Consider the following 17530-nt stretch of genomic DNA (forward strand, 5'->3'; position numbering starts at 1 on the left):
TTTTTTTTTTTTTGTGACATTTCTCTTCAGTAAGGCTTTTGTCCTTTCGTCATGGAAAGAAACGAGTCGAAATTATTAAAATTTTCTACTGAAATTCAAAGTCAGTGGCCTCAACTTTAAGAGCGCTACGTCCAATTTATGATCGTCATAATCGTCCTGCCAGTACAAAAATTGAGCATCCAGTGGAAAAACATGAATCCACAGGCACAGTACAAAATATTCCCGTAACAATGAGACAAAGAAGTACTCATAATGCCGAGAATATTGTCGCCGTTACCGCATCAATTGAGAAAGACACAAATCAGTCTCTCACACGTGATTCTCAAGTGTTGGGCATCTCTGTGACGTCGTTGTGGGGAATTTTGCGAAAAGATCTTGTTCTATAAGATCAAATTGATGCAAGAACTGAAATCGCTGGACCAACAGAATCGTCGTATGTTTGTGAATTGGGTTGAGCAACAAGTTGAAAATAATTCGGATTTTCATCGAAAAATCATCTTCAGCGATGAGGCTCATTTCTGGCTTAATGGCTTCGTCAAAAAGCAAAATATGCGTTATTGGACAGGCCACGCGTACTTCATCCCGAAAAAAATTACAGTTTGGTGCGTTTTATGGGCCGGCGGCGTCATATTGCCGTACTTCTTCTGTGATAATCAAGACCTACATGTTACTGTGAATATGAATCGCTACCGCTCAGTGATAACCGAATATTTTTAGCCCGAGATGGAAGATATGGACTTGAGCAATATGTGGTTCCAACAGGACGGCATCACAAGCCACACAATCGATGTCACAATCGATGTCACAATCGATGTCACAATCGATTTATTAAAAGCCAAGTTTGGTGAACATGTTTTCTCACGAAATGGCTTAGTCAGTTGGCCGCCTCGGTGAAGCTACGTCAAGTCTCTGGTATGCATAAAATCCGTTTTATATGCATAAAACGGCTAGAGTTTGCCACAAATTTATTAAGACAGTTAACATCAACTTCATCCAATTCGCTGTGTTCGTAAAATATATGACAAACGAGTTGCTCGAACCTTAGTCTGACGACAGCAGGACATTGGAGTAGATGATGTTTCCATGTTTCCATCTTCAATGAGGAAGAATATAACTTTAAACTCTTATGTCTTTCCAAATGGCACAGTATACAGTGAGTAGAGCTATCATTGTGGCGATGTGAACCTTGTTAAGAGCTATCAGTTCAATGTATCTTGTACTCTTCACTTTGAGCCAAAAAGGCTTTCCCAACGCCCATATGTGCTGGTTGCTGAACAATGATTGCTGAGAATCTAGCGCACGAAAGTACGAAGACAGAGGAAAGGAACCCCTACACGCCCCCAACCTTATGGAACTTGGGTGAGGGTAACTTTTCTTGCAAGCCCATCAGCTTAACGATTTCTGCAGATTCCGCTATGACCAGGCATCCTGACAATTTTAATATGGAAGTAGCTTGATGCTACTGTTAGCGAAGTCATGCATACGTTGGCTAGTTTTACTCTTACTGTCAGCGAGCTCAATTCCGGCATAGAAGCTCAACTATCAGAGTGGATACACACCTTCCTAAAAGAAGCCGCACTTCAGAGAAGTACAGCTGCTGCTACCTTGATGGATGCCATTTTCGRCKGAAAGACACTACAGTGATCTGGCAGTCCGACACAATAGTTGATTCGGACCTCCCAACAGAAGACTCCGCCTCCAAACTTATCCTTGAGCTTCAATTCATCCGCGAAAGCTCACTGCGCCTCTTCTCTCTCTCTCTCTCTCTCTCTCTCTCACTCTCTCTCTCTCTTTCTCTCTGAGACATATATGCGCGGAGAAGTCGCCGCTAAGGGTACACTTCGTTATAAGGATTATAGTTGTGAGAGAGTATTTCGGAATGTCTCTTAATAGTTATATTCAGTTTCCCGGAGTCTGATAACATCCTTCGCATCAATGAATCTGACGGCTATGCCCACAGCATTTATATGTAGAATGGCACTAAATTACATTGCTTATGGTACAAGTTTACAACTGATATCAATGAGGGCCACTCATTGAACACGTTCTAAGCTCTTGGCTTCACGCTTCACCGAGAGCTCTTCAACGAAAGATATAAGCTTACCTACGGTTTCATAAAAGCAAAACTTTCGGTGAGCAACTCAACTACTTTTCAATAGCTCCTTTGAACAATATAAGACATTGGACTTCCATGATAGCTTTCTATAAAGGATCAGGTTCAAGTAAATCTTTTTTTCGACAGGGTGAAGTCATGAGCCCTCCTCCAGCGTACAGCGCAGTGTCTACTGCCTTTGCTGCAGGCATGTATAACTTCGAATATCATGTCTCTTGGTATACTACGCCTGATGTGTAGGTCCATAAGCCTCTYCAGCATCTTCAACAAACGCAAGTAGAGACTAATTAGGGTCAAATCCTTGATATTCACAGGAAAGCTCTTACCGACCTTCGGAATGAACACCATCCTTACTTGCCTCCAAGCCCGGGTAATGTGGCCTAATCTAACGCAATTCGCGTTGATGAACTCGAACCAGCTGCATGCCACCTTTACCGTTCGTTAAAGCTCCGCTGATATTATACCTTCAGTTCACAGGAACCTGAATGGTTTCAACGAATTTAACGCATTAAACTGCGTTGCCATCTTTAAAAAAATGTTGGCTACAGTTCCGATTAACTTAAAGCTCAATAATCACCAAAGCTCAACACTTAGCTRTAAAGCAATAAATCGAATAAACATACATATGCCTCTTCCCCCACATTTCTGGTTTCTTTGTATTGTACATTCATCAGTCCAACAATTCTCATTAAACAAATCCCCGAAGACTCACAGTGAGACAGCACACACTTGTTTGTATTTATACAGTCGCATGTGTAACAACAAAAACGTCGCATTGTGGCTATAAAACAATTCATCTTCGAGTTTGATTGGCAGCTCCAACCCCTTAAAGGCGTAGGTCTTCGCAATAGTTCGATACGCACGTGCCAGCGCATGTCACATGTGTGTGTATATATGTATGCATGTACGTAACGGTATACTACTATAAAGCAATTTATATAGTTAAACTAATACCGAGACACATCAATTGATTCCCACATCAACTTTGCACTTTGCACTTATCGAGGTAACCACTTGCGAAACAAGCTTCACTTCCGTTATAAGTTTTCACGTAACCCTGCATGGTTGCATTTCAGTGTGCGCCCATTGAATTTCCGCCTTCAACAAACAAAACTATTATTTTACTAAATACAAAACTGCTAACTTTAACGAGCGCCCCTTACACCGCTCCGCCTCTGCCGCTTTATTGAGCGTCTCCYCAGTTTCGTTGTAATTTCCAGCTGCTTTTGACAGCTTATTACATTTGCGTCGCTTCATAATYTTCTTTTAATACTTGCTCGTATCTATGTAGTTGGATTCCGGCTGCTCGCAACAATGTCAAGCTCAGTGAGATTCGATTAAAGGTGTATAGGAAGGGCATAACAGGATTTGCGAACAGTTGCGCTGAGAGCTTTTTCTCCATATGCTCACAAAGCGGGTATTTCAATGCCAGCAAACTACTAACTTGTTGACAAAGATTATGTACTTTTTATTATGATTGTGATTTAGTTGAAGTAGGTGGGGATTATGAGGATCTTCGGTGCGGCGAAATTAGTTTCATTCCATGCTATTTGTTATGAGTGCTATTGGCTTGAATACAGAACGATCTCACGAAGTAGGCAAGTCACTAAAAATAGACAATGAAATTTCCAAACGGGCTAATAGTTAGCTCAAGGTGAGATGGAATGCCTTAGTGGCATACAGGATCGCCAAGACCGTGTGCAAGGAAGCGGAAGGAAAGCACAAAAGCTTTCTACTCATATGGTTTCGAAAATACTGCAAGACGTTCTTTGAGCTAACGACAAGTCACAACTTACTGGCATCACATACGAACCGCAAAGACATTCTTTGCGATGACACATTTAAAAAGTGCAGAGAGACGTTGGAATACCTCCTCTGTTTATATCCAGCCTAAGCTAGAACTTAGCTTAGATATCTACGAGCTACAAAGTTCAAGGGACTAGATGAAGTATYAAAATTAGATATAAAGTCGCTCTTAAAGTTCGCAAAAAGCGTTRACGTCCTCTATGATAAGTACTTCAGCTGAATTTTCCAGCACATCCATCTATTAGGGATCAGTATGTCTAACCTAACATAAGTAGTAGCTCTTAAGGAAGTCTACAAACGCAGCGAAGAATCGGTCCGAGACCGGTACGATAGAGCACGATAGAGAGAGTACAATAGAGCGCCAGCAGTTCTACCTTTTCGCTGTTTGGCGCCAATTGAAGATTCCAAGAACCTTTCTCTCCAAAAATCGTATTATCTTATCATTAGGTCCACCAAATTAACCTTTATTCAGCAAGTCAGCAGATTTCGTTAAAACTCTCATCTTTTTAATCCCAGCTACTTAATGTGTCTTTGAGCATTAGAAGCCATGTAAAGTAGCCGTTTCATCCCGTCTGAAGGCTAGGCATACGCAACGATAGCATTCCAGCGTCCCATCATCCTCCGTCCAGGCTCTGCCTTCCGCCAAATCTACTTTTGCAATTTTCTAAAAGTGGTACCTTAAGGGTAGGCTCTCTGTGTTAACCCCTACAATATTATTAAGTTCCCTTTCGCCTAAAAGTAGAAGCTTTCGGTCTTTTCCAACATCCAAAACCTCGAGTGTGCCTCTAGGGTTCATTACTTCAAACAACCTAGTCTGGTTTCTTAGGTGAATAAGGYCCCCAACTGCCMCGAGTAGACCAACTCTTCTGCATTTTCGTTTCYTACCATTCCCATATGACTGGATCCCAAACGATATTAACCGAGTTAGCTACTGGTAGTTTAGTTATTGCCTCCACACAAATAGTCACTATTTTATTTAAATTCCGGTAAAGTCAATTCGATACTTTATTTGTTGGAATGTTATTTTTACTTTTATAAAATAAAATATTTCACTGGAAAAAAAATTATTTCATATTGTAATTTTTTCATGCCTCTGAGCACTCCTAACCCCTAAGTGTAACAATATTAATTATTAATAATAAATTTATAATTATTTATGGTAAAAATTGTGTGAAAGTTTGAAGGTGATTTTGTTGACTGCTAGTCAGAGGTTTGATACATGAACCAGGACGAGAAATAAATACAAAATAAAAGTCTCACGGCTAAGGTTAAGTGTCAGCATGAGCTCAATGTCAACACTTCGCAGCTGTATAGTACATAAAATTTACATACAAATATGTACTTGCATACTCGTACATATGTATATGTAGACTTACAACTATACTACTATGCTACATTTGAATATATTATATAACAACAACAATACTGAATGTAACAGGTTAATTTGGTTGGAAAAGTAGTAGCAAGCCAAGTTGCAACAATTTACAGCTTTAACGTGGCGCCAAGCAACTTAATTAAGCCAGCAACTGAAAGGAAGAAAAGTAACCAAGAATCTCGCATATAAACTATATAGAGGGTGTACTATACCCTGTGCCAACTTTGTATGGAAAGTGTAATATAACTTTTCGCGCGTCTCTTCTTTGAAAATTCTATTAAAAGCCACAAAGTAAAGAGCCGAGTAACAATACAAAAAAAGGATTAATTTATAACACAAACTGGATATTTTTTCTAGATAGAACTTACAAGTAATATTACTAAACAACCACACAAAAATGATAAGTAATCATTGCTGAAAAAATATGTAAACGATTTCTCTTTTTAAAAAGAAGTGGAATCATAACTGTGAGCATATACTCGAAATTGGATTTTTGTTGTTGGTAACTCGTTTTTGCTTTTATAGTACTATATTTACCTTTTGAGTTATAGAAAACAAAAGAGAACAATGTAAGTTTTGTTCTGTCACAGGGTGGTACAACAATTAGTTTCGCAAATTCAATAACTTGTAAGTTCAAAACAAGCAAATCAGCAGAAAAAAGCTCTGTTATGCTGTATTATCTAGACCGAGAACAATAACATGTTGCCAGACATTGTTTTGATCTAAGATAGAGAGCTATATCTGTCGGCAAAAAGAGTTGTAGTTGCTGTACCCACCCGATTTCCACAATTGGTTTCCCTTAACTTCGTTTCGTGAGGTTTTTGGAAAAGTTAAATGAACGTCCGCAATTCTCGAATCATTGGCGCGTTTAAGGGATCGTCTCAGTGTGAAATTTTCGAGAAGTCGATTTTTTTTTTTTTTTGCATTAACAGATAGTATACCCTACAATAAAAATTCTCTCCAATTTTGAAATCGAAATTCAAATTATTATGGCCGCTACAGCGTTTCTTGTAGAAAATGAACAGTGTGCTGAACACAGCGACTCCAATTTTATTTATTTAAAAAAAAAATCGGATTGATTAGATAGATTTCACCCGATACGCTCGAAGCAATAATGGAAAAGGCAGCAAAAGGATGTAATTTTGATCATTTCGATCAAAAAAAAGCGGTAATTTGACTGATATCGATAGATATAGATAAGAATCTGCATGCATATTGTCTTGTAGAGTATATTTTCATGTTCAGCACTAATCAGTTCGCTTTTCAGAAACATATTACAGCTTAAATCTGTTCAAGCAATCAATCATTAGTGAAAGCATAAACACGACCTTGCCTACTCATTCAAGCATTGAAAGCTTCATTAAATTCACATTGAGTTGAGTTGCAAACAATGTACGAGTATAGTATACACTATATAATTGGACATGCCATATGTTGCAAAACAGTAAGCAAAGACGCAATGTCAATAATGAAGAGACAGCAGACACATAAGAAGAAAAAGTGGTGGAGGAGGGAGAGTCTAAAGTGGTTGTATGTCCAACATTTATCCCTCTATAGATGTATGTAAATATGCGTGCGATTGCATAAGCAGATTGGCGAAATATGTTGGTATCTATTTTTAGCTGCCGCCTACTCGAACACAAAACCAGTTATTGCAGCGAAAGTGGAAAAGCGGCAAGCGAGGAATGCGTCTAGCGAAAGTAAACACTGGCAGGCATGACAGCGTTGGCTGTAAAAAAAAAAAAACACGACAATGTGGCACTCAACTTATCAGGAACAGTAAAATCGCATTACATACGCGCAGGTATGAAAATACTTGCTTCCTGAGAATGTGCACAGAACGCTTTCTGCGAAATTTTTCCACTACAATTCCGCACATACTTTGTTCGTGATATAAAAACAAAGTGGTGCAATCAACTGCCACCCACAGCAGTGTGCATTTACTGCTGTGTGTGGTACGAGAGACGTTTGTGAGGTGCCTGAAATGCTAAGTCGCAACCAAAGGTCAATGCTGTTGTGGCCCCTTATCTACGCAGTTCTGTGGCATTACAGCCCGCACACAGCATAAAGTGCACTTGCTTCAAATTTATCAGCTGCTGCTACCTTCTAAGTAGTAGTAGCCACAGCTGACGCAGCTTTCTAATTTTATTAGTGGTTGGGTAAATACCGTGACTGAGTACTCTTCCATAATCATTGCGTTGCCTTAAGCCGCTTAGTATCCTTCACTCAACACCGTTATTTTGTTGTACATATCTCTTCGTCGTCTCTTTTCACATCATCGACATTTGATTCTAGTCTCCTTTACCTCCGCAGACGCAGTCAGTTCTGCATTTCTTTTCGTCGTCTCTTTTCACATCATCGACATTTGATTCTAGTCTCCTTTACCTCCGCAGACGCAGTCAGTTCTGCTTCTACCAAATTACTGTAGTTTTGTTTTTATTTTTTCATCAACGCAATTATTGGCTACCACTGGCCCACTACAAGTATCTTGTCATCCAAATCAAAGCGTAGTCAGCTAACTGACCATCTACTTCAATGCTACGTCAACAAATTGTTGCTCCCAGCCTTCTTTTAGTGTTGTATTGGTTTGGTTCCACTCATGTCGCTGTGGACTGCAGTGTGTTTTTGATATATGATGCGATTGCCGGTCTCACAACTTGTCGGTATTTTTTCTTTTTATTTCTTTTATTCTTTATTTCCAACCCTATATTTGTCTTAAACCGTTTATTTCCTTTTTTTCATATGTGTTCGTTCCTTTGATTTGCTTTGTAAAGCGTCGGAAATGAAAAATTTTCGTTCTTCCGTTGTTGCCGTCGACATCGTTTTGTTGTACAAACTTTTCGCAGCGTAGGTGTTATTTTCATATTTTAACGCTTTTGACTTTTCCAATATTTTTACCGCACATGTTCGCTCACAGCCTCGTATAAAAATAGATTTTTCCAGCGTTTAATTAAACTTTCATTCTGCGTTGATCAAAAGCGCTAGCTGTCGGCGAAATTAATCGAAAATCGCAATAACACACAGTGTTCACTTACAATATGCGCGGAAATTTATTTTATAGTATGTCAATTAGCTGATCAAAGGAAAATTAAATTGGGTGACACTTTATTTCTTTTTTAATAAATTTGGCAATAAAGGAACATGGAAATTAATACATATACAGTGTACTTTATCTTGACTTATACATACTCCCTTTTCATATCTCACTCTCAACGTTTATCTCTTAACCCAATAAACGCTTTGTTCAATGACTGAACTCATCAATCAATAAACTATCTAGTGCCAATAATTCGCTGATTCACCGACTACTCGCTGTTCCGGGCTCACGCAAATTGTTGTTCATAGGCGAGTACACATGTACGAATATTTCGATTTGCAATTATGTTTCTCAATTCAACGAACAACACCAGCTGTCTAAGTACTTAATCAGTGCAGCTGGTTAAGTGCAAAAGTGACATTTATATATAATACTACATACTACTACAACCGTTATGTGAACAAAACTATAATACTCTCTTTAGCAACTTTCTTGCGAGAGTATAACAATAGATAACTGTTTATTCTCAGCACTTTGCGGAGCTTTTCAATTGTAATAAACCTGTATTTTAAGGTTGCTATGGGAGAAATGAATGAAACATGACTCAAACCTTTCACTTCGAAGTCCTGCAATCAGGAAGACAGTGCACTGCAGGCGATGGGCCGAATACAAAGGAAATACGTCGATTTCGATACTAACGACCGTACGCGTGAAGAAAGACCAAAAACTTTCGCAGACGTTGAATTGTAAACTTTGCTCGATGTGGATCCATGTGAAATAAAAGAAGTACTTGCTTCAGTATTGGGAGTTACACGCTAAGGCAATTTGAAGCAASCGCATATGATGGAAATGATGCAGAAACAAGGAAATCGGGTTCCAGGAGAAGCACGACACCTTGCATGACAACGTTACTAAACCCGTTAAAGCCTACCTGAAAACGCTGAATTAACATTGACGACAACGAAAAAGCGCTTGATTCTTGCCTTGATTCATCGTAAAATGACAATTTTTACAGTAATGGTATTCGAGTTTGTCAGAAATATGGGCAACACTTCAAATAATTCACTTGTAACCATTTCTTTACAATAAAATTTCATTTTCATTAAAAAAAAAAAAACAGCGTGAACTTAACCTAATAGAATATAACAAAAACCAAGAAAACTAATGAACTCGCTATTTTGAAACATCTTTGAAAATCACTGAAACGGACACCCACTTGTGGAAAACCTAAAAGCAAAACGGATTAAGTTTTATAGACACATACGCCATATACAAAATAAGTATATAGGATGTTRTTGTTGTAGTTTTCGGAGCCTCAGAAGACGTAAACCAAAGATTTCAGATCTATTGCATAGTTGACAATACTTGCCTGGAAAGAAAGTCGGTTTCGTTCCACTTACGTAGTCCAAACTGGTAGTAGGAACGAAATAACAGATGATTTTAGTGCGGATTGTGCTACGGCGGTATTATGGGATCTTATATATTTCGAAATGATGCAGGAAATGCCGTTATTATCAATAGAAAACGTTATAACACGATGTTGACCGACTTTCTTTTGCCGGAACTTGATGAAATTGAAGCGAAAGATTTGCCGTTTCCACAAGGCCAAGGACTGTCAACTCGACAGAATTCTGCCGCTACATCCACAACAACATCTGCACCGGTTTATGAAAAATTGGCGTAAATATGAGCTGCGGCTATCACCTAACATAATAAGAAAACGTCATTCTTTCGCAGAGAATTATTAAACAGCCACACAACTCATTTTGGTTGGCTAAACACAAATATTAGTAGATTCCTCCAAATCACAGCTTAAGGCATAATGCTGTATATTTCAACCGGAAATAGAAGCAAGGATACAACAATGTTTGTATTACATACCCATAAGATTTAAGTTCCCTTTGATCGCACTTTTAAACTGTAGTGAAACAATATAAACACTAAAAACCATTACTAACACACAATTTAATACACAAACATTAAAATAAATCAAAAGTTATCGTCCCTTTTCCTTTCACGACTGAATGAATCATGTGGACTGTGAGTTGTGGATGCTAAACAGCTGTAATACACACCAGTCCAATACATATGTATGACAGTTTCAAAAAACTATGTTTGTATGTATGTATACAGTTTAACACAGCAATGAACCACCTTGCGGAAATTGATTTTTCACCGTTTTTTCAGACATAATTTTCCAACAAAAACAAATAAATTAAATAAATATAACACAGCAAATTTTCTAACAGCGCACTTACCGGAAAGAATGTTATTGAAAGTGTCTTCCACACGCCGAGTGACGACTTCCCGCAGTAATTAATAATTAATTAAGATTAGCACTGCAAGAAAACGGCAACTGGTTTTTTTAGCAAACACTTGCCAAGGAACAGTTTGTTTTACACTTTCTCAGTTTATCAAGTCACAACACTTTTTCACGTCTTCTGCAATGTTTCATGAAATTCAATTTAATTTTTAGCTGGAAATTGCTTTGCTTAATAATGAAAATACACTTATTTTTTGCTAAAACTTTTGCTTGCGTTGCGTAGCGCGTAGCCAGAGTGGACGGGCAGGCGAGAAAACTTCGTCTGACTTGAGCGACGACAGGAAAATTCACTTATTCATCGTCCGTGGAAATCGTCCAGTCAAAAGTCTACTTGCAATTGTTTTTGTTGCTTTATTGCATGCGCCTGCGAAACACACAATAACTTTTCGCTGCCACTAGCGCGCAAGTACCAGCACCGTTTGCGTCTCCTCGAATTTTCCTAATAGACAAATGTGCCCCTTTTCTAAAAATCTAGTTTGCTTGTTTTTTTTTTTCCTTCGCACAACCAGCTGATTGGAAAATGCTGCCGATAATTTTGTAGTTTTGTTTTAGTTCTTGTGATTCATCATAAACGATTTCAGATGACAGATGCGAATGGAACGAAATGGAGAATGACAAAAGTTAGAAAATGCAGAAAGAAAATTGAATGTGTGCTGCCAGAAGGTTATGATAAAAATTTTTTAAATTATATATTTTAATAAAACAAAAATCACAAGAAAAATTAACTTTCTGCTATACTCAAAAGTATAATAGTTTTAATTTTGATATTAATTTAAAATGCTAAAATAATTGACCTGGAATGTTTCCCACATAGTTAGGTGGCATACCTAGTAAGCRCTTAAGTTTACTAGAAACATACATATTTGGAGCGCATTTTGAAAAATAATAGAAAAACACACACTGATATAGATATATCTGAATTTATAATAAAACTCGAGATGTCTACTTAGCCCTGAATGCTTGACCCTAATCGAGGTTCTTGTTTTACGATTAATGAGACCGTAAAAAGTATATTTGAATATTTCATATTTATTTCTTCATAAGTTCTAAATCAGTAAATCTATTTTGCCGCGAACTATCATTACATATTAACTGTGCAGAAACTACAAAAAAAAAAACGCCTTTGACAGTGAATAAGTTCGGAAATATGCAAGTTTCTTCACAATTGCTTTGGGACACTTATTTTATAAGTAGTTTACCACAAAACATTTAAAGCTTAAACGACAAAACCATTGACAGGGTACATATAATGGTTTCGGTTTACTTCTTAGCTGCGGCAGCATAACGGTTGGAGATATCCTTCCAGTTAGCAATATCCCAGATGGCTTCAACGTATGATGGGCGCACATTTTTGTATTGCAAATAGTAGGCATGCTCCCAAACATCAATACCGAAGAGTGGCACAAGACCTATAAAACACAAAAGCATATTTACTTAACATACAATATATACATTTCGTTCCAATTATACCTGTGCTACCTTCCAATGGATCCTGGTTGGGCAAAGCAGCCAATTGCAATTTGTTAGTTTTCTTATTGTAACCTAACCAGCCCCAGCCAGAACCTTGTACGGCAACAGTTAATGTGGTCAACTCCTTCTTCATCGCCTCCAAGCTGCCGAATTGTGCTTCGATAGCACACTTCAAATCGTTAGAAGGCTGCGTCTTTTCCGGCGACAAGTTGTGCCAGAAAATCGAGTGATTGATGTGACCGCCACCATTGAAACGCAATGCAGGCGCAAGCGAAATAATCTTGGTCACATCTTTCTTTTGCTGTGCCTCGGCAAGTTGCTCTTCAGCGGCGTTCAAATTGTTCACATAAGTTTGGTGATGTTTTTGATGGTGCAATTCCATAATTTCACGGCAAATGACCGGCTCCAAAGCTGCATAATCGTAAGGCAATTTGGGCAAATCATGCTTGCAGCGCACAGCTGTCCTGTAGGAGTAAAGAAAACTTTTAGTATAAACATACTAAATGTATTGCAACTTGTGTTCAATTCTGCCGGTTTTATGTAATCAATAACTTATGTGAGACCCTTAGGGCAGCAACAGTAGTTGCGCTTATATTTTAGTTATATACGCGAATTATACTTACTTTGCAACATTTGATACGGTACGTGTTAGAGAAAACATGTTGAACTATTTGCCAGCGGACAAAAACTGCAAAAAGAATTTAATTTATTTTAATTTAATTATAAAATAAAATATTTGCATAATTTTGCAGTACCTTTCCAGAAGTGAACTAATGGCAGCTGTCAAACGAGAAGTACCGCTATGAAAATAAGCAAAAGAGAATTGAGGTTGAAAGGAAACGGCATTGCCAACAGTATGGCACATTTTTTCCAGTACGGATGTGGAAGTAGATGGAAAAGAACGGAACTGAAGTTGAAGTGCATAAAAATATATTTTGTTTATTAAAAAGTGAATGTATAAGTTAAATTTATGTGTTCAAATGTGATTTTAATAAAAATTAATGTGCTGAAAGTTGTTTTGCAACCAAAATAGTGTCTGAAAATATGTTAGTTGTATATTTTCCGAAATATTCTTGTGCTGCTGCTGTCGGTACTTTGAAGCGTTTAAAAGTGACGCTATTTACACACACAAACACGTATGCATGATTATTAAATGGTAAGTCAAATGAACAATTAGCACTTTGTCTTATTAAAATTTAGAAAATAGCAAAATAAAGAAAAAATTGAAATTTTTACGCTTTTCTCTGGATTTGTAAGAGTTGAAAGCGTACGCACAGCTCATAAATTATACTTATTGACTTTGGTTTTTAAATAAGGCAATAGTGTACCTAACCTCATTGTTTTAAATCAATTGTTTAAGAAAGTTGCCTTGATTGCCGATAAAAGCATTTAATTCAAGCTATAACTGTGGAGACATATTTCTAGTTAACACCAGCAACTTAAGTTAGTTAGAAAACAATTTTTTTCCACCCCAGAAGCCGCATTTTTTAGTACTATTGCAACACATTCGAAGATGGCTAGGAATTCGCAAAGATTTTTTTTTTTTTTCGTTTGTAACAGTTATCTAGTTCCCCTTAGCATGGCAAAGATTAGAAAAGTTGTCATCAAGGTCATCCAACGATAGGCTAAGGATACATGCTGTTTCGACGGGGTCGGACCATAGGGGGAGGGGAGTCATGGATGCCAGGCTTCGAGTATGCCACGTTACTCACGGAGGCTGGCATATGTCGGGAAGTGGAGGAACAAGGAGTTGCTGAGTAGTTCTCGCACGAAGATTGGAGCGGGATGAAGGTTGGGTGGGGTGCGGAGAGATCAGAATGAGAGTCATGCTGCCTGTTGTCTACTACCTGTGTGTCTGAAGACGTGAGCAGATCTTAATATTGCTTCATCCATTGCATGTACTCGTATTACACCTAACCGAGGTAGAGTATGGATTGAGTCTTTTGGCGCAGACGCAGCAGGAAAAATCTTCCGGTATCGGATTGGACTCAATGACAGCACGATTCAGGAGGATATGGAGCAACCCTGCTGCAAAGCGTTGCTCCAGTGCTAACAATTTTAATCGAAAACTTACCGATCTCCGAAGGTACAGCCCTTGGCCGGATAAAATCAGTGACAATTCCGGTAACGTAGAACCGGCTGTTGTGGGAATTGATTCTCGAAGGTGGTGATCCATTGTCCTGAGATGGCCAGTGATGATCCCTATCATGAGGCTGTGTTCCGCTCGACACAAAACTTTTGGTTATGATCATCAGCCAAGCTTTCATTACCTGAGGTTTTCTCTTGCACCTATAGCCTTTAAAGGAGCTTAATAGTCTTATTTCTTCTAAATTGACCGGGTTCGCAGCAGTTCCAAAGCGAGCAAACTCGTGATCTTCAAAAATCATATATCTTTCTATTTAAAAAGTTAATGTTGTACTGATTTATGCAATCAAATTCAAGTCTCTATAATTAACAAGCGCGTTATATACACACATACATACATACAGACAYATTTCCAGTAACATATCTATGTCAAGTGTCAATCCCTTCTAAAGTGTAATTTTCGGCGCCTACAATGACACTCAGCCACTCGTTATTGTGTTCATCTGTTGCAACCTTGCGGTCACACAATTATACACACATACACATATGTTTGTAATTGTAAAAAATATGTATAAACACACTCCGCCTCATACTCATAATCAGCTTGAACACATGTTTTATAGCCGCGCTTCATGATAGCTTTTAAACKCTTTGACACGTTGAGTTGGTAAAAGGTAAACAAGCGAAGGAGTGAGCCGCTCGCGGTTGGTGGTTCGTGGTTGGCGGCAGTCGACACAATAAATAAGTTGATAATGAACATGAATAAAAGTCGCAGGTTGTGTCTACCAATTATGCTGCACATGAACAACAACAACAGCAAGTGCAACAAGAGCGCAGTTAACAGCAGACCCTTGACTGCAATTACTGTTATTTCTAAGGCATATATGTATGTTTGAATGTTGTATTTATGTACATATAGATGCGCATATTTTTGCTATGTATGTTTGGCTGCATGCTTGCAATACTTTTTGGCTCTTTGCTAGGCCACATACTCATACGTACATACACACATACTRGTATATAGGCACATATTTTGGTGAATGCACTTGTGTAGGCATTAAAAATAAATTACAAATAAATACAAATCTAATTTGAGCTCTTCACAAAAAAGCGGCACAACAATATACCGAACCAAATGGAGAATGGCTTTGATTGCATTAATATTAATGATGAAGGTTGCGTGCTGCTGGTCAGTAGCGCAGACGCGTCTTTCCAAATTGATTATAATTGTTTGATTACTAACAATTTTTGAATGATTTATGTTGCTAATTAGTGATTATTACATAACTGCCAATTATTAAAGATGCCGGATTTACTTGGGCTCAACATTATTGATAAATAAGTTAGGTTATGTAAGATAATTTGTATTCAGACTACAATAGTTGAAGACGATTGCGATAATATTGATGAAAACAATAACAAACGTTAACTTCGACTGCAAAAAAACTATAATATTCGTCACAGATGCATTTCTTATAGCAATAAAGGGATAAAGATCTTTTTAGATCTTTTTAGATCTTTATATTGATTTTGGTCGGCCAGTTTGTATGGCAGCTATATGCTATAGTGGTCGAATCTGAACAATATATTTTCATGTTGTAGCACTGTCTTCGAAAATAAACTGTGCCAAGTTTTGTCACGATATCCCCTCAAATAAAAAAGTTTTCCATACAAAGACTTTGTTTTGATCGGTCAGTTTATATAGCAGCTATATGCTATAGTGAGTGGATTTATACAATTTTATAGTATTTTGTAGCACCACCTTGGTTAAAAATTCTTGCGAAATTTTGTGATGATATTTTGATAAACAAACAAGTTATCCATACACAAACTTGAGTTGGATCGGTCAGTTCGTATGGCAGCTATGTGTTTTAATAAACCAATCATGCCGATTCCGATAAATGAGTAGCATTTTAAGGAGAAAAGGATGTGTGTAAAATTACAGGTCGTTATCTCAAAAACTGAAAGATTAGTTCGCATATATAGAGGCGGAATGAGACACGGAATAACAGATGGACATAACTAAATCGGCACAGCTCGTCATACTAATGATTTATATATGTATAAATTTTATGCGATCTCCGACGTTTCAAAAACTTCGAGGCAAGCTTAATGTATCTTATTCAGCGTATGAAAATAAGAGATTAAGAGAGTAGAGTCATTGGAATACTAAGACATGGAACTAAAATACATAGCCTAAAAATGATTGGAACGCTCAACTGGCGAGAAAAGAATCAAACTGGGGTTAGATATGTCATCTAAAAAGCTCAAGCTCAGCTAAAATGCGCACTATTAACTATAACTGTGTTTTATACTAGGCTCAAAAGAGTGTTSCATATTCTCATATCAGTCTTTTCTTATGAAGTCTTATTCCGAATAAATCCGAAACTACATATATAAACCTTTGGTTTAGCTAATTCATCGCTAATCAATTGGTGTAAGTTTTCACTGAAGACATTGCGCCAAAGCGTCACATTTATCAAGAAAGGGATTTAGTTAAACACTGAGAAACTCGGAGGTTTWGGTCCAGTCTGTTCTCATCAGTCTATGTAACTGAAATGATCGCTGATTTATAGCCATCCGATATTGCTTAAAAAAGCCATCACTGAGCTATCAGGTGTTTTCTTACTAAAGACAATCTTGACAAAGATCTTGAAAGCTGAACAGCTCTATTGAGCAACCTGAAAGTACTCTAGCAGAAAATAAGGTCTTCATAGTCAGATCAACGTAATGCGGAGTGATATCTGAGCAAGTATGTGAATTATCCAGGCTTTCAGCAGGTTTCTTACTGCAAGCGTAGACCCGATGTTGATGCTTTTGTTTTTAGTAGATTTCATACTGCCACATAGATCTTGAAAGCTCACCATAGTATCACAAGATTCTGTTAGTCTATATCTAAGACAGTCGAATCCATTCTAAATTACCATGAATAGCATTTTCTTCGAAAATCAGCRTTTTAGAGAATAAAATTTTAGACCTCCAATAAATTATACGCAAGTCGGGATCTAAATGAGACTAAAGACGCAAACATTACACAACGTATTGTCAAAAATTCTACTCAAATTTCGTAAGAAACTAAAAAAATAAATATCGGCTCAGACTTCTGGAGCTTTTCAAATTGAACTGATTTAAAACGAATCGCCGTTGTCTTGAAATACATATGATATTCGGCTGAACAATACCCATTCAATACAGGGCTACATTAACAATATTTTATCTMAACATTTCTCTTCCGAAGTATGAGCCGGAACATTTGATTTTGACRAGCTTCTCTTAAGGGGGGAGCCTGCTTTAGAGGCTTAAAAAGTTCGATTTTTTTGA

At 37.7% G+C, this 17530-nt stretch overlaps 2 protein-coding genes across 7 annotated transcripts in view; both read right to left on the reverse strand.

The window, feature by feature from the left end:
* The window catches only part of LOC108969012 (kinesin-like protein unc-104), a 98344-nt gene extending 87158 nt beyond the window's left edge, over positions 1–11186 (reverse strand). For all 6 annotated transcript variants that reach the window (XM_018933456.1, XM_018933459.1, XM_018933462.1 and 3 more), the window contains exon 1: positions 10590–11186. The gene's annotated coding sequence lies outside the window, so the exon portion shown is untranslated. The remainder of the gene's footprint in view (positions 1–10589) is intronic.
* A 479-nt stretch (positions 11187–11665) lies between these two features.
* Positions 11666–12956, reverse strand: LOC108969005 (superoxide dismutase [Mn], mitochondrial). The gene is made up of 4 exons (XM_018933445.1): positions 12880–12956; positions 12748–12812; positions 12125–12588; positions 11666–12063 (listed from the first exon to the last, which is right to left on the reverse strand). The coding sequence occupies exons 2-4, from the start codon at positions 12783–12785 to the stop codon at positions 11915–11917; spliced, it is 651 nt and encodes a 216-aa protein (XP_018788990.1). The 5' UTR covers positions 12786–12812; positions 12880–12956; the 3' UTR covers positions 11666–11914.
* Positions 12957–17530: the final 4574 nt, after the last annotated feature.

Source organism: Bactrocera latifrons, unplaced genomic scaffold, assembly GCF_001853355.1.
Source record: "Bactrocera latifrons isolate USDA-ARS-PBARC rearing strain unplaced genomic scaffold, ASM185335v1 scaffold_237, whole genome shotgun sequence".
Classification (NCBI taxonomy): domain Eukaryota; kingdom Metazoa; phylum Arthropoda; class Insecta; order Diptera; family Tephritidae; genus Bactrocera; species Bactrocera latifrons.